General features: G+C 40.3%; 2 protein-coding genes across 6 annotated transcripts in view; one reads left to right on the top strand and one right to left on the bottom strand.

Moving 5' to 3' along the window:
- The window catches only part of GFPT1 (glutamine--fructose-6-phosphate transaminase 1), a 56,682-nt gene extending 40,693 nt beyond the window's left edge, over window positions 1-15,989 (top strand). For all 4 annotated transcript variants that reach the window (XM_037886509.2, XM_037886508.2, XM_043536336.1 and 1 more), the window contains 10 exons: window positions 321-484; window positions 899-994; window positions 1,362-1,459; window positions 2,783-2,903; window positions 5,232-5,389; window positions 8,133-8,247; window positions 8,630-8,757; window positions 9,419-9,586; window positions 10,217-10,378; window positions 11,739-15,989. In XM_037886509.2, the coding sequence (XP_037742437.1) occupies window positions 321-484; window positions 899-994; window positions 1,362-1,459; window positions 2,783-2,903; window positions 5,232-5,389; window positions 8,133-8,247; window positions 8,630-8,757; window positions 9,419-9,586; window positions 10,217-10,378; window positions 11,739-11,783 (1,255 nt within the window). In that variant the 3' untranslated portion in view covers window positions 11,784-15,989. The remainder of the gene's footprint in view (window positions 1-320; window positions 485-898; window positions 995-1,361; window positions 1,460-2,782; window positions 2,904-5,231; window positions 5,390-8,132; window positions 8,248-8,629; window positions 8,758-9,418; window positions 9,587-10,216; window positions 10,379-11,738) is intronic.
- Window positions 5,695-17,594, bottom strand: part of ANTXR1 (ANTXR cell adhesion molecule 1) — a 223,681-nt gene continuing 211,781 nt past the window's right edge. The window contains exons 18-19 of one of the 2 annotated variants that reach the window (XR_006287538.1): window positions 7,203-7,296; window positions 5,695-6,150 (exon numbers count right to left, since the gene is read on the bottom strand). Coding sequence is in view for 1 of the 2 variants with exons in the window: in XM_043536338.1 (XP_043392273.1) it covers window positions 7,264-7,296 (33 nt within the window). In the remaining variant the exon portion in view is untranslated. Of the gene's footprint in view, window positions 6,151-6,978; window positions 7,297-17,594 lie in introns of those variants that run through there. The other variant, XM_043536338.1, reaches the window with a different exon arrangement.

Below are 17,594 nucleotides of genomic sequence, written 5' to 3'. Positions count from 1 at the left end.
AAAGCTTGTATTTTCAAACCTATTTTTCTGGTGTAAAAATGGCCCAAGTCAACAGCAGAGGTGGGAACAGAATCCAGTAATGCTGGTTCCCAGTCCACGGCTTGCAATGATTAGGCTACACTGTTGCATAATTCACTTTGCCTAAGGAATTCATAGAGATTTCTTAAAGTGGGGCCTTAAATTAATCTAATAATGACACACTAAAAAGTGAACTGTGCAACTTCTTTAAATAAATGGCACGTTGGATTATGGACTCAGCTCTAGCCCTCATCCCCTTTGTGAAGTAGTGTCCTATGGCAACTGGTCTCTTCTCTTTATAGTGCTGTCATTGAGCACACCAACAGAGTGATTTTCCTTGAAGACGATGACGTAGCAGCTGTGGTGGACGGTCGTCTTTCTATCCACCGGATCAAACGCACAGCAGGCGACCACCCTGGGCGTGCAGTCCAGACCCTGCAGATGGAACTTCAGCAGATCATGAAGGGTAAAAGTTCTTCACCATTTCCTCCATTTAAATATGGGGCCATTCCCTGCCATCGGGAACCGGTGGTTTAATAACCAACACTGTGGCGCTGAGGATTCTCTCTCTCATTCAGAAGCATCCCTTGTTTCCCAGATTGGTCCCCAAGAACTTGCCATTTTGGATCAGCCCATGAGTCCATCGAGTCCGGTGTCTGATCTCCAGCAGTGACTAATTCCTGATGCTTTGGTGAAAGGTGAAATAACAGCATCATGCACCTTTCCTGTGACACAGTCATGTACAGGAGTGAGAAAAATCGCTCCAGACCATTCTGACAAACAGCATGTTCGCTCCCATGTGTTCACCTGTTCATTGTATTAATGGTATAAAGAGGTTTCCATTGTGTGCATGTGCGGTTTTTTGTTTTTGTTTTTTTAGGTAACTTCAGTTCATTTATGCAGAAGGAAATTTTTGAGCAACCAGAATCTGTTGTTAACACAATGAGAGGAAGAGTCAACTTTGATGACTACACTGGTAATTTAAATTAATCCTTTTACAGTTTTAAATCCAGTGCCTGCCAAATTTGGGGTGGTGTGGTATAGAGTAGATTAGATGTGTGGCCTAAGAGAAGGAAGTCCTATATCTATGTAAGAGGAAGTGCCGTTACGTAGAAGGGGCCTTCTATAGCCGTGTCAGGAGAGTTCATTCTCTCTGCTTGACAAGCTTGCCAAAGCCATATGATGGCTTCTACTATGTGGGCACCTTCTTTGCTAGAAACAGACTGAGATACTCCAGCTCTTTTAACCTAAGAGGATACAGAGCTATCAGAGGGGCCCCGGAGATGAGTGTGTTATGTGTGTCTTGAGCGACTTGGCCATTGTTACTTTTTCATCCGTTACAGTGAATCTGGGCGGGTTGAAGGATCACATCAAGGAGATTCAGCGGTGTCGACGTTTAATCCTGATTGCTTGTGGGACAAGTTACCACGCAGGAGTTGCGGTAAGTGGTTGTCACTATTTCCTTGGCTGAATTAGCTGCTGGTATTATGTATATTGAGTGAGTTGTACTATAGAAATATATACTCTGGGGCCAGATTTTCAATGGTGTTTTAAGGAGCCCAAGTCCCTGTGACTCTGAGTGCCCAAGTCACTTTTGAAAATTGAACTTAAGTGCTTAAGAAAATTTTACCTGTAGTTTTCTTTATTCTTATAGAAAACTTCTGAAAACAAAACTACTTATCATATGGTAAAATTAGCAAGGAAAGGGACAAAGTAATAATAGCGAGAAGGCTTCAGAAAGTTAAAAGCTGCCCGAGGGGCACATCTGACTTGCTCCTTTGCCATTTATATACGTTCTAGGGTTTGTTTAGGGGAAGTTCAATGGCGTGTGTTGTACAGGAGGTCAGACTAGATGATCACAGTGGTTCCATCAGGCCTTGTAATCTGACTGTGCAGGCTTCGATGGAACATGATCAGAGAGAGCCATTCACAATGCAGTGGTTCTACTTTATGCCACAGCGTTTCATAAACACTTGCAGATTCAGGGCCGAGTTCAAACCATGTGTAACCCTGCTCCTCTGAGATACGATATAATCGCGGGGCACAAAGGTACGGCTCTTATTCAAACATCGTTGGGTCGCAGCAGGATAGCCCCTATGCCTGGGATTCAGGAGGCTCCATAAATTTGCTAAGGAATTAAATTTTTTTAAGGATGATAGTACATTTAAAAAAAATCAAACTTAAACTGAGCTGCATTAAATTAGCTCATGAGAACCTGAAAATGAAACGGACACTCATCTGGCTAGTTTCATGATCCAGGGTAAGGGTCCCTATGCCAAGGGGCTATTTGTGTCTTCTGTACTTGTACAGCACAGTGGGGTTCAGGTCTATGGCTAAAGCCCCAAGGCTGAAATAGGTTTTCAGTTTTGCCCCGGTACGGAGTAGTGCTTCGGGGATGCTTCAGTAATGTTATTTCCTAATGAATGCCCAGGTTGGAGTCTATACGTCCTCTTCAGGCAGGTTGCACTCAAGCAGATTCTGTAAAATAACTTGACTTTTTAAACTATTTTTGATATAAGCAGCTGTGTGGTGTTTGTCAATAGTACTTTCTCTACTCCAGTTTGTGGGTCTGCCCCTATAGATCTTTTCGCAGTGTCAAGGTCATAAGTAACCTTTCTTATTACTGGTCTAGTGAATAGTCTTTGGTTATATTTTCATTAACCTGCATAATGGTATTTTGACTGTAATATTTTCCAGTGCGTGGCAATTTGAAGGCTTCTTTTGTTAAAATGTGTTTAACATCCTGACGTCTCTGTTTTACCAGACGCGTCAAGTGCTAGAAGAATTGACTGAATTGCCTGTTATGGTTGAACTAGCCAGTGACTTTTTGGACAGAAACACTCCAGTCTTCAGAGATGATGTCTGCTTTTTTATCAGCCAGTCAGGTAGGGTCACGCCTGTACTACTAAGGAGAAATCCGTAGGACCAAATTCTGCTGTCGGAGAGTAGGATTGCATGGGGTGTACACCACTGTAGAAATTGGCCCACAGAGATGGCCCACATCTCATCCATCTTCATACCAGTGCAGGATTGATTCCTACTGTACATGTACTAGTGTGTGTTGTCTAGTCCAGTCGCAAATGTGGCAAAAATCGTTGTACCCTTTCTGGAGAGAACTTTCCCCAACCTAATAAAATAGAACTTGCTCTCATGTGGAATATCAGGTTAAACATTGCTACATTTCCCCTTTTTAAATGTTTTCTTATTGTTCCTTTAAACAAACCACTATAGGGGCCTTATCCAGTAGCTTTTGAAATCCATCAGGTCCAGAGAGAGAAATGAAATGCATAATTTAATGCAGAAATCATTATACAAGAATATATAAAATAATAAATCACCCATTGGAATGGAGCATATGCTAAAACACACCCTTAGGCTACAGAATAAATGGTCTCCTTAGTGGGCTACATTACACTGAAACCAGATGAATACATTTTTAATATTATACGGCACTTGCAACAAAACAAGGTGATTATTCTCTTTTGTGGTGTCCTGTATCTTGAACTTTAATATGAAAAGGCATATTGGGAAAGAAATAGTGGGTTTTTTTCCTTCTTTCCCATCACTATATGCTAGGGGAAAAAAGGCAGTGAAATTAAATCGTGTTATCAAAATAAAAAAAACCACCAGTGGCCAATTTAAAATACTAATAAATTCTTAGTCAGTCAGTGGGGTTTTCTGGTAGTAAAGATTAACTTGTTTCAGCAGTGTGTTTCCTGGGTGTATGTGCTGACAATTTAATCCTTCAGCCAGTTTGACTATCCCAACTTTCACTCACGTTTTCTCTAGGAACAACGCCCTCTGTTTCTAACACGGTTCGTGTTTGTGAGTGCACCGCAGGCCCATGCGTCCCCTTGAAATTTGGATGTAACCAAGATACAGGATTCCTCTGAGATCCGCATTATTCTTGCTGTCTCGTGAGAGCAGAATACTGCTGAATATCTCCAGATGCTAGAAAACCAAAGTAAATGTTGAGGTCACAAATACCCCTCCCTCAATAGTTGCTTTAGCCTTTTAAAAATTCTTCAGTTGGTGGTGATCTAAGCATTATAGCATGCAGACAAGGATTTCTGAATATTGCTACATCATAGTAAAAGTAGAATCTACTGATTTAATCTTATTTTTATTAGTTCTTGATGCAACTTACACTGTACAGATACAGTTAGAGAGAATGCTCCTTGGGGTATTATTTATTAACACATTCCAGTAAGACATGCCAAAATTAAGGAATTTTTCTTTCTAATATTGTTTCTGGGGCTTAGCTCTGTGTGCAATAGAAGTGGATCATCAATACAATTTTCTCCTTAGTTGAATCAAGTTGTTCAGAGGCTGTAAATAGCTGCAGAATTGTCACACTTTGTCTCCAAAGAAGCCCTGACTCTCTTCTTCCCCTCTGATGTAAACAATTGACGGAGCCAGCCCCATTTCATATAGTGTACACCCTTGGCCTTTGAGATATTACTTTTAAAAGGGTTAAAATTGCATGGCATTTAAGCCAGACCCAGGCCAGATTGTGTGACCAGAATACGCCTGCCCTTAGGCCAGACCCATAGTTTTCAACAGGCGATAGGTACAAAACCATGTATTTTAGGGGAGAGGAAATTTCTGAAGGAAACAACCAAAAATGTAGTTTTGACAGATTGCAGAACTTTGTAATAAAGAATATTCGAGGCATTGGGGGGTGGGGTATAAGGATTCAAATATGACTAGGAATAAGTGCGATCTTACGGGCCGAACTCCTCCCCTCCTCCTCGTCTTGCTTTTAGAGTTTGTTGGCAGTAGATAATTTTGAATTGGTGCACAGCAGGGTGTTATAAACTGTATGACATTTATCCTTTGCATCTAATTGTTAACATGGTTTAAGATATTGCATAGTTAGTATACTTGGTCCAAATTAACTTGCAACTATACATATATTAAATAATTTGATGAAGTATAGTGTGAATGACTAATAACCAAGGCAAAAGAGATCTATTTTCATTATAATTTACAAGACATTTACCATTCCTGCTGAACACTTTCCATTACACTAAAAACTAATGGCACTCCACGCATAGGGTAATTGTTGATCTCCTTCAGACCCAAATATTGCAAACTACAGTGTCATCCTGAAACTTCCACTGACCTCTTTGACTTTCAGTGTCCTCCAGTGCTTGTAACGATCTTGTCTATAACTGAACTTAAATTGTGACTATGTAAATTAATCTTTGCAGGCGAGACAGCAGATACTTTGATGGGTCTTCGGTACTGTAAGGAAAGAGGAGCCCTCACTGTAGGAATAACTAATACCGTGGGCAGCTCCATATCCAGGGAGACAGACTGTGGTGTCCATATCAACGCAGGACCAGAGATTGGTGTGGCCAGCACGAAGGTGAATACCAAATAGATAGTTCTCGCATTCATTTAAAGTATAGTGGACTGTGCTTTTTATTCTAACTGAAGGTCTTCAACTATACTTAGACTGCATGGTACTTCACATTGTGAGATTTTAGCAGTTTCTGCATATTCAAAAAAAACCCTCCCAGTTGTGTTTGTAGTAGTTTTAGTCTTATTCAATTTGTACGGACTTCCATTGAGCCACAGAATGCTATGATGGAATTAGTCTGAATATTTTAAGTCAGGGAACAAAGCAAACTCATTCTTTGATCCAAGGATATGTAGATTTAAAGAACAATAAGGCTTATTAGTTTCTAAAATCAAGCATTTTATTTTAAACTGTTTCGATCTTAGTACATGAGTCAGAGGAATTAAAAATAAGAGCTAAAATTGCTCTGTACACAACAGGAAATCTGATTATATACATTGCCTAGAACATATCTATTGTACAGCCTACCTGTGCATTTTTAAGGGAATCAGGGAGTTTTAACAGAAGGAAAGAAAGAGAATCATGCTGCTAACACACAAAGTGGAACACCTTGTTACTACTTGGGTGGCTAGCCACCATCTTGCTTTTCCTTCCAAATCTGTCCATCTTTAAAGAGACCAGTAGTTTATTTTTTATAGAAAAAGTTAGTGGAACCCTATTTTTATTTAAGCTTGCTTAAAATGTGCTAATTTAGTGGCTCTTGGCACATGTACAATCCTGATTCTGCTATAAATCTGTAGTAATCATTCAAGTTGATGGAGTTACACCTGTAGAAGTGAAAGGAGAATCAGTTCTGTTAACATTAAAATCATACTGTGATCCACTTAGTATTTCCTCTAATCCCTCCTGCAGTTAAGACTTCCCAGCTGCCTCTTCAGGGACTCTTCCATGAAACAAGAGATGTAAATCAAATTATACCATGCTGGGACTGCAGTGGACTAACAAGTTCCAAATTTGAGAATCCCCATTAACCTCCATGTGTTCAGCCCCCTCCCCTTAAAACCAAATGCTGTGATATTACAAGGAAAGAGAAGGTCGCTGCATAATTCACACTGAAGGCAGCGGTCTTAGCCCTTGGTAGACACTTTTACATCTCTACTCTTCCTGTTCTCTGTGGCAGTTATAGCTTGTATCTCACCTTCATGCTCATACAATACCTGCCCAATCTTTCACTTGGGCTGAATAAGAGAAACACGTATCAGAAAATGAAGGAGGTTTCCTCTAACTGTTAGACAAGGAGGAACAGGCTTATTTATCCCACAAACAGCTCTCTCAGGTTAGTTTACAGAGCTGGTCGGCAGAAAATGTTTTGAAAGTTTTTCTGGTTTTTGTCAGGGCAAAAGTTTGCAACATTTCTCTCATAGTATGCTCCAGGTCACAAAAAAGAGAGGATTAATTGTCTGAATGATTCCAATGAAAGGAAATAGCTTCACTTAATGGCATACTAGAAGTAGTAATTTTAGTAAGTAGCCTTTTTTTTTTTTTTTTTATAAAGTGCATAGCTGTCTATGGGGTATAGTTGACCAAGGTACAGTATAAGATGCTGCATTTGCTTGATAAAGTACTTCTGCTCTGTGAAATCTGCTTTGATTTAGTTAAGTTTAGGAGAGAGATGATGTCAATCTGCTACATAAATTCAGCCAAAAACAACAGTTGAGTTTTTAACAGTTCACTGGGGAATTTGGTCATGGAAAATTCACGACTCTCTTGCAGAAACTCCTGTGAGCTATTTGTCCCTAGGCTGTTTTCACGTTGCCAACGCTGGACTGTTTGTAGGTCACTGAAAACGTATTTTCTCTCTAGTGATGCTGAGGCTTACCTGTATGTGCTGTAGTTCCAACATAGATTGATAACTAATGGTCAGCCGTAGAAGACATTGCTCAGAAAATCCAATTTGAGAACATAAGAATCTGCTGGTGACAGAAAAAAAGTCCAAGCACTGTTAACTGTACCAGTTAATATAAAAGAGCAACGTTAACCTTCAACTGTATGCTGCTAAGTGCAATGGTGTTAGGGTCTTACATATAAAACTAAGCAAATTAGCTGATAAACTTGTTTTCCATAAATGATGATGGATGCATAGTTATAAAATTTTTCTTTGTGCAAACTTTAGATAGCAGAATCAAGAAATGTATTTAACTATGTAGTAGTAGAATGTCTGACTAGCAAAAAGTCAACACAGGCCACCCCATTGATATTATATTACACCTTTCTTTCAAGGATTTGACAGATTAAAAGAACTACCACGCTACTGAAGCAGAAGCTTGTTTAGGGATAATTACTTTCATTTGAAAATTTAGCTAGTGAAGGTACACATAGTTTTAATTCCTGGTTTGCTTTGCAGCCAGAAATGCAAGTTATCTGTCTGACCCTTTGTAAAATGTTGGGTTGTACTTTATTATACAGTTTAGGAAAGATGTAAAAAGCTCAATCTGCATTTCCCGGGCTCATGCTGTGCGGTTAAATATTTACCTTAGGTTGCTTGTAGGTGAGCAGTCCTCCTCTTTAATTAGAAGAAGTCAGTTAAAAATTGCAAGATGAGATTGTTCACTGATATCTACAAAAGCCAGACTAGGGGAAATGTTTGTTAATCAAATTCTTTGGATTGAAATCTCTTGATTAAACTCTCAGGACAATAATACAAAAAATTTTTAGGCAAAAATTCTTAATCCTCACAATCATAGTCAATCAAGTAATGTCTTATATGCTTCTAAACATGATGGCATTTATCTCTCTCTCTCCTCTTTAGGCCTACACTAGCCAGTTTGTTTCTCTGGTGATGTTTGCCCTCATGATGTGTGATGATAGGATTTCTATGCAAGAAAGACGCAAAGAAATCATGCGTGGTCTAAAGGTCCTACCAGGTATGAAGCATCTTTTCTTAAAATTGCATTTACACTATTGTTGCCGAGTGAAAGTCATCTTGTGGTGGAGGGCCGGCACAAGATCTATGCAGCGTTTCAGTCCCACTGAAAAATAGGGCATCAGGGCATGATGAAGACAGCTGGTATATCCACATTTCAGTGTGAACTTTGGACCCGATTCTCATTCAGAAGCATCCATCGGCAGAGCAGTGTAAAGGGGCTTTGGTGCCGGGGGGGAACAGGCTCAATAAATCACCGCTGTAAAGTTGCAGTTAATATTGAGGGAAGGCAAACGTGTTGGTTTTTGCTCCTGGTACTGAGTAAATGTGTGTGTCTGTCTCTTTAGTGTTGGATTAACCCTTTGCCTCTTCCCAATTAATAGACTTGATTAAAGAAGTGCTGAGCATGGATGATGAGATCCAGAAACTGGCCACGGAGCTTTACCATCAGAAGTCGGTCTTGATTATGGGACGTGGCTATCACTATGCTACATGTCTGGAGGGAGCTTTGGTAAGGAGTCGAACTGCCTTTGGCAGAGCTGGATGATAAATGCATCCCCATTGGCACTTACAATCCTCAGATCCAAGTTATGAGCTTTAAACATGGGTACCCTCTTGACATTATTAACCCTCATTGCCCTCCATTAATGCTGGATAGGCCTTTTACTTTTCCAATCATGGTGTTACTGCCCTAAAGCTATGCCATTGGCTGAGTTCCTTTAAATGATTGCAGGGTTGTTTTCCCAAGAGTGCTCAGTACCCATGTAATTGGGGCCAGATTTAAAAACTGACCAGCACACCCTACAGTGTCCATTGAAGATCTGGCCTGTGTCGTGTCTTCAGCAGGAGTTACATGCTGCTACTATTGACACTTTAAGCCATAATACAAACATTAAGTCTTAGTGCTCCTGGGAAAGTCGGTCGGTATTATCTGTTTTACAGAGAGACACTCACCTGGATTCTATATCCACACCTGCCCTTGTCACTAGGAGGGCTGAGGGCCTCCGAGCCACTTGAGTTCACAAACAAACTACCTCCACGTTCCAGGGGAAGGGTGATTAACTACAGAGCTAGTTTATGCATCATCATAGGAAGAAACACGTCCCTATACGTGTTCTGAACAAGGGCCAGACGGTAGCTTGATTAACAGGGCTATCCTTCTTCCTCTCTAGAAAATAAAAGAAATCACATACATGCACTCCGAAGGCATAATGGCTGGTGAGCTGAAGCATGGTCCCCTTGCCCTGGTAGACAAATTGATGCCTGTTATCATGATCATCATGAGGGACCATACCTATGCTAAGTGCCAGAATGCTCTCCAACAGGTTATAGCACGGCAGGTGAGTAATTGGAGATGGACGTGAATGGTATCATCCTAAGCGTAGAAGTTTAAATTGTTACCTTCATCGCTAAAAAGATTTGGATCGCTAGATCTACTGTAAGCAGTTTTGCGGTTCCTTTGTGGGATTTTAGAATGCCAGTTCAAGTCCAGCAGTAACAACTTGATTACCATCTAATGACTGTTGGGTAGTCTCGGGCCAGTTAGAGTTACTGCCTAAAAATTGCACTCTGAAGTCAATAGTCTGTTGGGGCTTTTAAGTGTCAGTTTCTACAAGATACCGAAAGGTAATAGTCTAGAGTATGGCTTAAAGAGGTTTATCTTGAAATTCCAAAACAAGATAATGCATCATCTTTTGTGAAGACTGCTGCCATTTTTTAATATGAAATAGTTCTCTCAATGTGGAAGTTCTATCTAAGTAATGAAGGAAAATGCAGGTGAGGCTCAAAGTTTTTTTTTAAAAAGCAATATATGGCAAATGTAAAATACTGTTGCTATTCTAGATTATTTTTAAGTGAAAGGTTCCTGCCCTTCTTGAGATCAGTGGGAGTTTTGCCAGGGATTTCAACAGAAGCAAGAAGGGGCCTTATCAGACAAGCTTTCTGGAGCATTGTGTATCTGACTCTTCCAGGGGCGACCGGTAGTGATTTGTGATAAGGAAGACACAGAGACAATAAATAATAATAAGAGGACAATCAAAGTTCCTCATTCTGTGGACTGTCTGCAGGGAATCCTGAGTGTCATCCCTTTACAGCTTCTGGCTTTCCATCTTGCAGTTCTCAGAGGATATGATGTAAGTACTATACTACCTGTATTGTCTATATACTCTCCAAAGGACTTACAGGAGATCTATTATACTGAACAGAACCCAATACAGTTCTTTGAACTTACTAGCACCTTTAATCTAAGAGGGTTTTCATGCTTAAGTCAGTGGGGAAACAGTTATGGCCGATAACAGACTTGTTTCCTGCTTTTACTGTTGAATAAACCTCTTCACACACTGCTGGTGGAAGTTAAATCATCCATCCCTTGTTCAAAAAAAAAAAAGACAAACTGTGGTTTAGATATTGCTACAATGCACGTGCAAGACCATTTGGCGAATGCAGTGTGCTTCACTCATGAGCTTGATCGCACTCACTGCTGTCCTTTTTGCAGAACACTTCCATAAAGATGTCTGTCCCTCTGCTTTTCTCCCATCTCAAGGCATGTCTATACAGAGACCTTGTGCGCGGCGAGCCAGGCTGTAAAACTGCACTAGGGAACTTCAGCGCATTATAGCAGGGTCCACACGGCTACTTAATGTGTGGCAGGCTAGAGCACTGTCGATTTACATCCTGGCTTGCCACAAACAAAAAGTCTTGTGTAGACCCTCCCCCCCCCCCCCCCCCCCCCCCCGAGGGTGCAGAAAATTAAGCTTAAATTGTCACTTGAGCTAAATCAGGGCCCAGAGAAGTTTTCTGATCTATTTACAACAATTCTCTTGGTCGAACTATTTCCAGAGCTCTTAACAAAACTAGAGTGGTCTATTTCCTACTTGCAAACCCTAGTAAAGAATGTTTGAAAAATAGTTTCTCAAACTGAAACAGCACAAATTAATTAGCCTCTTACAGTTTGTATGGCAACTTCCACATTCTCCGTATGTGTGTATATGTTCCGTCCGATGAAGTGGGCTGTAGCCCACAAAAGCTTATGCTCTAATAAATTTGTTAGTCTCTAAGGTGCCACAAAATGTGACTTTTTTAGTGCTGTAAGTTTTCAGACTTGTAAGAATTAATGAACTTACAAGACATACGTAACTAAATGTACTAGGCAAGTCCAACATTCAGTACAGGGGGTTGTGGTTACATTGATTACCTTTTCAACTAAGGGAGACTGAATAGTTCCCTGCAGTAACTCCTGTCTTCTCCCTCCTTTAAAAGGGAGACTATGTATCTGTGACCAGCTCCTACCCTGTATACCTTAGTTTACACAACATTAATATTTTGAGCTGGTGCTAGAGCAGTTTTGCAAACTGCAACTAATATGAATTTTTTTTCATGACTTGTTTGGACAAAAGCCTTTTAACAGATGCCAGTAAATTTAATATTGTCTTTCATGAAGTGTAAAATAGTGATGTGTGCTCTTGCTCACAAAAAATTCCTTTTTTTTTACAGGTTGATTTCCCAAGAAATCTGGCCAAATCTGTAACTGTAGAGTAAAAGCGCACCTGAATCTTAGGGGTATGGGGAAGTAAATGGAGAGACTTTTTGGGTACCAAAATACCTTGATTTTAAAGTCCCCTAGATCAAATCATCTTTTGTGTATAATATCACCATAATTGTTACATTAGTGATTGTCAAATTGATTCCATATGCCCTGTCAATAGCTTTGTTTTGTTGAAAGGTGCTCGCTAGGAGACTTGGTAATCGTTTGAGGGGCGAGATAATTTAGATATAAATGAACCTCCCTGATCTATGCAGGTACTTTAGTCAATTGTACGTGCCACCAACTGACATGGAAATTAGAGCTGTAATAGGCCATAAATGAGCACACAGACACGATGGTTTAGAAGAGATTGTGCCCTGTTTACATAAAAAGATTTAAGGAGAGATTCTGATTAATCACTGGATTTCCCTTTATGTAATTTGGTTAGCGTGCCTAAAATTAGCCTCGGAAAGAATCTGGTCTATGGCAAATGCCTAGCAACTGACAATCCTGCAGAGACAGTGGGCCAGAATCTGCTGTCAAACAACAGAACTCCAGAGTTGTTGGAGCTCATTCTAAATGAGAGCAGCAGCTGACCCAATATTGGAAGCATGTAATATTCGCAAACAATATCATCCCCTTGTTGTGTGGGAAGAAGGAGAAATTTATTGCTCCCACATGACCATTGCAACACTAAAGAGAATTCCAATTTAGGTGCTGGGTTTATTTTACTGCTGCTGTTAGCAAGTATGATTTGGAACACGTACAAGAAACTTGCTCTCAGAACAGGATCCTTGTATGTGCACAAAAAGTTAGTCTGGGCTTGCTACACTTGACAGTGTTTGTCAGGAGAGTTGCAGGGAACGAATGCATGGCTTTCATTTTCATGGCTGCTGTTACTTAGTGCTAGTGACAGCAAATAGTTTCAGGGGCATATATGGTTTGGGTTTGAGAAATAGACCAGGAAAATTAACAAAGCTTCATTCACAGGACTACGAACAATATTTTAAGTAGCTTGCATTGGATTAAAAGCAGAAATAGCAAAGGTACCCTGAACTTCAACAAAAGGATGAATGTCATTGGTGGGTTTGAAGTAAACAGCCAGAGTTTATACCCAAGGCGCATAAAAGAACATAGGACTGTAAGACTTAAAGTGAAGCCTGTAGCTTATTAATGGAACATGAAGGTCATGCCGCCATATTTAGGGATTTTCTTCTTCACCAGATGTAATATTTTGACCTTGTAGAAGTCTGCTTTACCAGAGGGCCTGTCGAACACGGCTCTGAGTATGCTGTAGTCAATTGCTCATACAGGTTCAAAGGACCGTAGCTATAGCAGTGCCATCTCCCATTCTTAAAATTGATATGAACTGAAGTCAATAATGTAAACTTCCTGCATTTTTGTATCTTATTCATAGATCTGTTCCCTGCTTAGTTTTACTGTCTTAGCAAGAGCTTGATTTTTCTTTACATGACAGACTTGAGTACAGCTATTAATGCATTGTATGGGGGCCACGATTCGTGCTGAGCTATTAATTTGTATTTAGGAATGAAGTAGTAACGGTAGCAATTTAATGCCTACACTATTACAATAGATGCTAATTTCATTAGACACCTCAGCCTGAACTGACAATTGAGACTTCCCCACAATGATTTACTAACAAGCAACGTTTTTTATATAGCCCAGCACTACATGTTAGCTAAAGACAGTTTAATCTTAACCTTCCTCAGCTTATGTTAGTTTCATTTTTAAAAGGGAGGGAGGGAGCTGCTGTTAAACTTGGAAGGGCTGAAGTCAAGGGGAGAATGTGCTGTGATTCTAATGTAAGGAAGTGAGACCCTTAAAGGGGGAAGCATTCCGAGGTACCCATAGATTTCCGGGAGAGGAATTGATTTGGAGATCTCTTTTTCCCTAATTAACTTGGAAGACGAGCTAGAAGTGCTAGTCTAGGTTTGTACAGATGGGATTTTATTTCAGAAGTAAGATTGCTACATGGTACAAATCTGATTGAGAACATCAAGTGCAGCTATTTTCTTTTCGTAAAGGACCAAAGAAACAGGATACTAAATTAAAGAGCTGTAGGTCTGATAGTTTCTACAAAGCTGTTTTACCTTGCAATATTTATAAAATCTCAGTCACGCATTTACTTTGATAGGATGGACAGCCCCAAAGACTTTACAAAATCAAGCTCGATTGCTTACTAATGAAAATTGCAGAGGAAGAGATTAAACCAGGGAACTACATTAAGGTCCAAAACTCAGCCTGCTAAAATTGAAATGTATGTGACTAGAGTATCAGATATTGCAATGCATAAAAAGAATGTTCTAGAACACACTCACTGTGAAGAATTTTTTTTGAATGATTATGGTAGGATATCCTTAAAGCATCTCATTTTTGCCAATTGCCATGCCAGCGTATACAGGATTTTCTTATCTCCCCCTCCTGCTGCTACATGGAAGTTTTAGAATGTCTTGTGCTCTCTGAAATGAATGTTTAGATTACTGAGCCAGTAACATTAATTCCTTCCTAACTGATGTATTTAAAAAAATTCATTAGCCCTCTCCTTAATCAAATGCATCGGCTCACACTTGTCTGAAAAGAATTTTTAGTCAGAATGTAGCATATGTTCACTTTTGTTTTAGTGCATAAAGAGTTCAACAATAACTCCTGCTGCTATTCCAAGAGAAGACATTGAAGGTTTCCTACCAATTATTTAACAAATCCAGAGTATTTTTAAACTTACTGAAATATAGAACTAGACAATTTTTCAGACAAAGAACTCTGCTCTTCTCATGCAAGTTCACTCCTGGAACTTGATACCAGGGTATACAGTAGCAGAAGCACGGTCACGACTGGAAAAAGTTTAAGCCATTCAATCCTGCTAATCCGCACTGCCCGTTGTTAGAGTATTGCATAAAAGACTGCAAGAGGAGGCAGTGTGTGTGTTTAAAATCTTGCCATATTTACCAGTACAATGGCACTTGGAGCGTGTCCCATGATTAGTACGCTACGGGTTTTGCCAGGGTAAGGTTTTAACTAGCACCCTCTCTATTTATGGACTAAGTTACTCTGATCTGTACTTTGCTATTGTGGATATTCTTTGGGCCTCAACTTTTACTGAACAGCAAGACCCAGAGGCAGCAAACCTGGCCTCTATCCTAGTTTAAATTATGTGCCAATAAAGGGGTTGTCCTAAAAACATTTGAACAGTTTTTCAAAGGCAAGATTAACAAATTCCAGTGTAATCCCCACCTAGAAAGAATGTCAATATGCTTCTGGCACTGGTGTGTTAAATGAAGTATGCTTGGTTTGCTCAAAGGCAAATTGTGCAATTCATTGCAAAAACGTGGAGGTACACTTTTTAAATTACTATTCAAAGACGGTGGTGGGGGCAGAAGTAGCAGTTTTAAAAACCTTCACCCAACTTGTATATAAAACGCAGGAGACAAAATCCATAGGAATGTTTGAAAAACGGAGCCCAATGACTATGTTCCAGAAGCAAGTCTTGTCAAGCCTGGTTACTGGACTGCCAAATGGGAGACTAAAGGGGTGGGGGTGTGTTGCACTCAGTGGTGTGACTGTAGCACTTTTAGGACATACAATGGCGCTGAAGCTGTGGCTATACAAGCCCATCCAGGGCTTGTGTCCTGCAACTTCACTGTGAACGTTATTCAAGCTTGTGCTGCAGTCACAACTGACTGTAGTGTAGACATACCCTGGGACTGGCGATGCCTTTAGTATGGGATGTTGTACAGCCCTTCCCTCCTCCAGAAGTCACCTGCTAGTCCTTCAGAGCACAGGCAGACTGGAAGATGAAGGGGTCTGCAAACAGAGTAAGCCGTGCTAAAGCAGGTTGTGAACGCTTAGTTGTGGCAAAGGTTAGGCCCGAAGCAAGTACCGATTAGACATTTACCTCAAGACATGGGATCCCTCCCCAGTGTGAGAAAACTGACAGAACACCATTGGTATCTGTCTGAATTGAAAGCTAACTTTGTTTCCTTTCCGTCTTCAGTGGGTGTAAACAGACATTTGAAGTGGCAAATATTACCATTGTTTTCCTTTGCATGTACATATCCAGCTGAGTTGGTTTATGGGGACCATTTGGTATCTTGCTTCCTGTTATATGCTGTCTGCAGAAAATGTTTTAGTTTTGTGTGTCGTATTTTATAATTTGAGTTTTGTATCTCACCCTTTGAATAAAATGAAGTGCCCAACATTAAGTGGAGAGATGTGGTCTTTAGTTAAATCCATCATGTGAAATTTTCTACTGCTAAAACCATCCGTAGAAGGAGCATTATTCTCTAAAAAGTTTTAATTGAATTCAAATATTCATTATATGATTGCAGAGCTTTAAGACTCCCACTACTGATTTAGGAATACAGCTTCACCCTTAGGGCAGCAGGATGATGGGAATTATCTTGGCATCTGTAACTTCCATGAATGTAGTAATTGCCATACTTAATCAGAAGAGTCATCCATCTGCCCCGGCACTCAGTGCTCCAGTTGGAAATATAACAAGCTCCGCAATGGACAATTATAGAATAAGCTTTCCTAAGGGGCAGGCTTCTCCTAAACCATGTCACTTAGAGATAGACTCATGCCCCAATGCATGAGCATTTTTATCCCTTCCAATCTAACCATGCTCATTATCCATATTTTAATATAGATTTAAAAACCTGAGTTGTAGGTACACAGCAACTGAACTGATTCCAGGAGGTATAAAAGTTTGTAAATCCAGCAGCAAAATATACCCCATTCCACGTTGAACCTCCCCAGAAGTGACTGATGCTGATTGAATCCTACCATGCTCTTGGCCTCACTGATATCTTGTGACTGAGTTCTAAAGAATGGAGTCAGACCTACTCCAGTTTTGAATTTGTCACCTTTCAGTGGGTTGGCTACTTGCTCTTGTAATAGACAAGGACATAAATAGGATAGGGGCATTCCTGCTGTGAGGTTTTTATACTAATAGAAGTACAGAGCGCCAAGATCATGCAGTTTCTCATAAGACAGCAGCTGAGAGATAATCAAGATAGTTCATTGCTAGGAAATGCCTAAACAAACCCAGCAAGTTAAGCCCACAAAAGCAGAAGAGTCTAAGTCTGAAATCCCATCCTCCAAGTCAAACCCATAGATATTTGACCGATGCCTTTTGTGATTTATTGGCCTCTGGTATTCCCCCCTGCAAAGAGATGAGTCAATCTCTCACCAGCTACTGTTGTTCCTTGGTTAGCTGTACAGCATTGAGGGTTGCCACCTTGACAAGCAATTGATGGAGTATCGGTGTGAATCACTTTAAAGGCCAACCTTTGCATGGCTTGTACCTCTGGCACCAAATTAAGGTAGAAAGTTTAACAGCTGTGCCAGAGAAAAGCTAACTCAGAGCCTTCCCTATGCATTGAAAACACTCCACTTATCCAACTATGAAGTACAGTGAATACATTACTAGCATTGCCTCTCCTGCCTGTGGCCCAGGAGTCAGGATAAGGGAACTACCTTTTCTTAACCAATTACACTATCAGAGATGACACTGATTGGTTCTCTGGTTATTTGCATGCCTAATTCACCATGGTAACTTCGCTCAGGACCAGAATAGCAAGAATGTCACATTTGCTATCACCTTATAATAGCTATCGAATGTAAGCAGGCTTACGATAACTTGCTACAGTTAGAGAAGTCTTCATTTAACATAGGACCAGAGAACCTGGGCCATATGTATAGCATGGGGGACTATTGTGGGAAGCAGTAACTGGAAGATGTAGGGGGTGTGGCTGGACAATCAGCTGAAAACAAGTTCTGAATGTGACCAAAAGCTAAACATTGTG

Source organism: Chelonia mydas, chromosome 26 (assembly GCF_015237465.2).
Source record: "Chelonia mydas isolate rCheMyd1 chromosome 26, rCheMyd1.pri.v2, whole genome shotgun sequence".
NCBI lineage: Eukaryota > Metazoa > Chordata > Testudines > Cheloniidae > Chelonia > Chelonia mydas.
The sequence above is the reverse complement of the archived record's forward strand: the minus strand, read 5'-3'. Positions and strand labels throughout refer to the sequence as shown.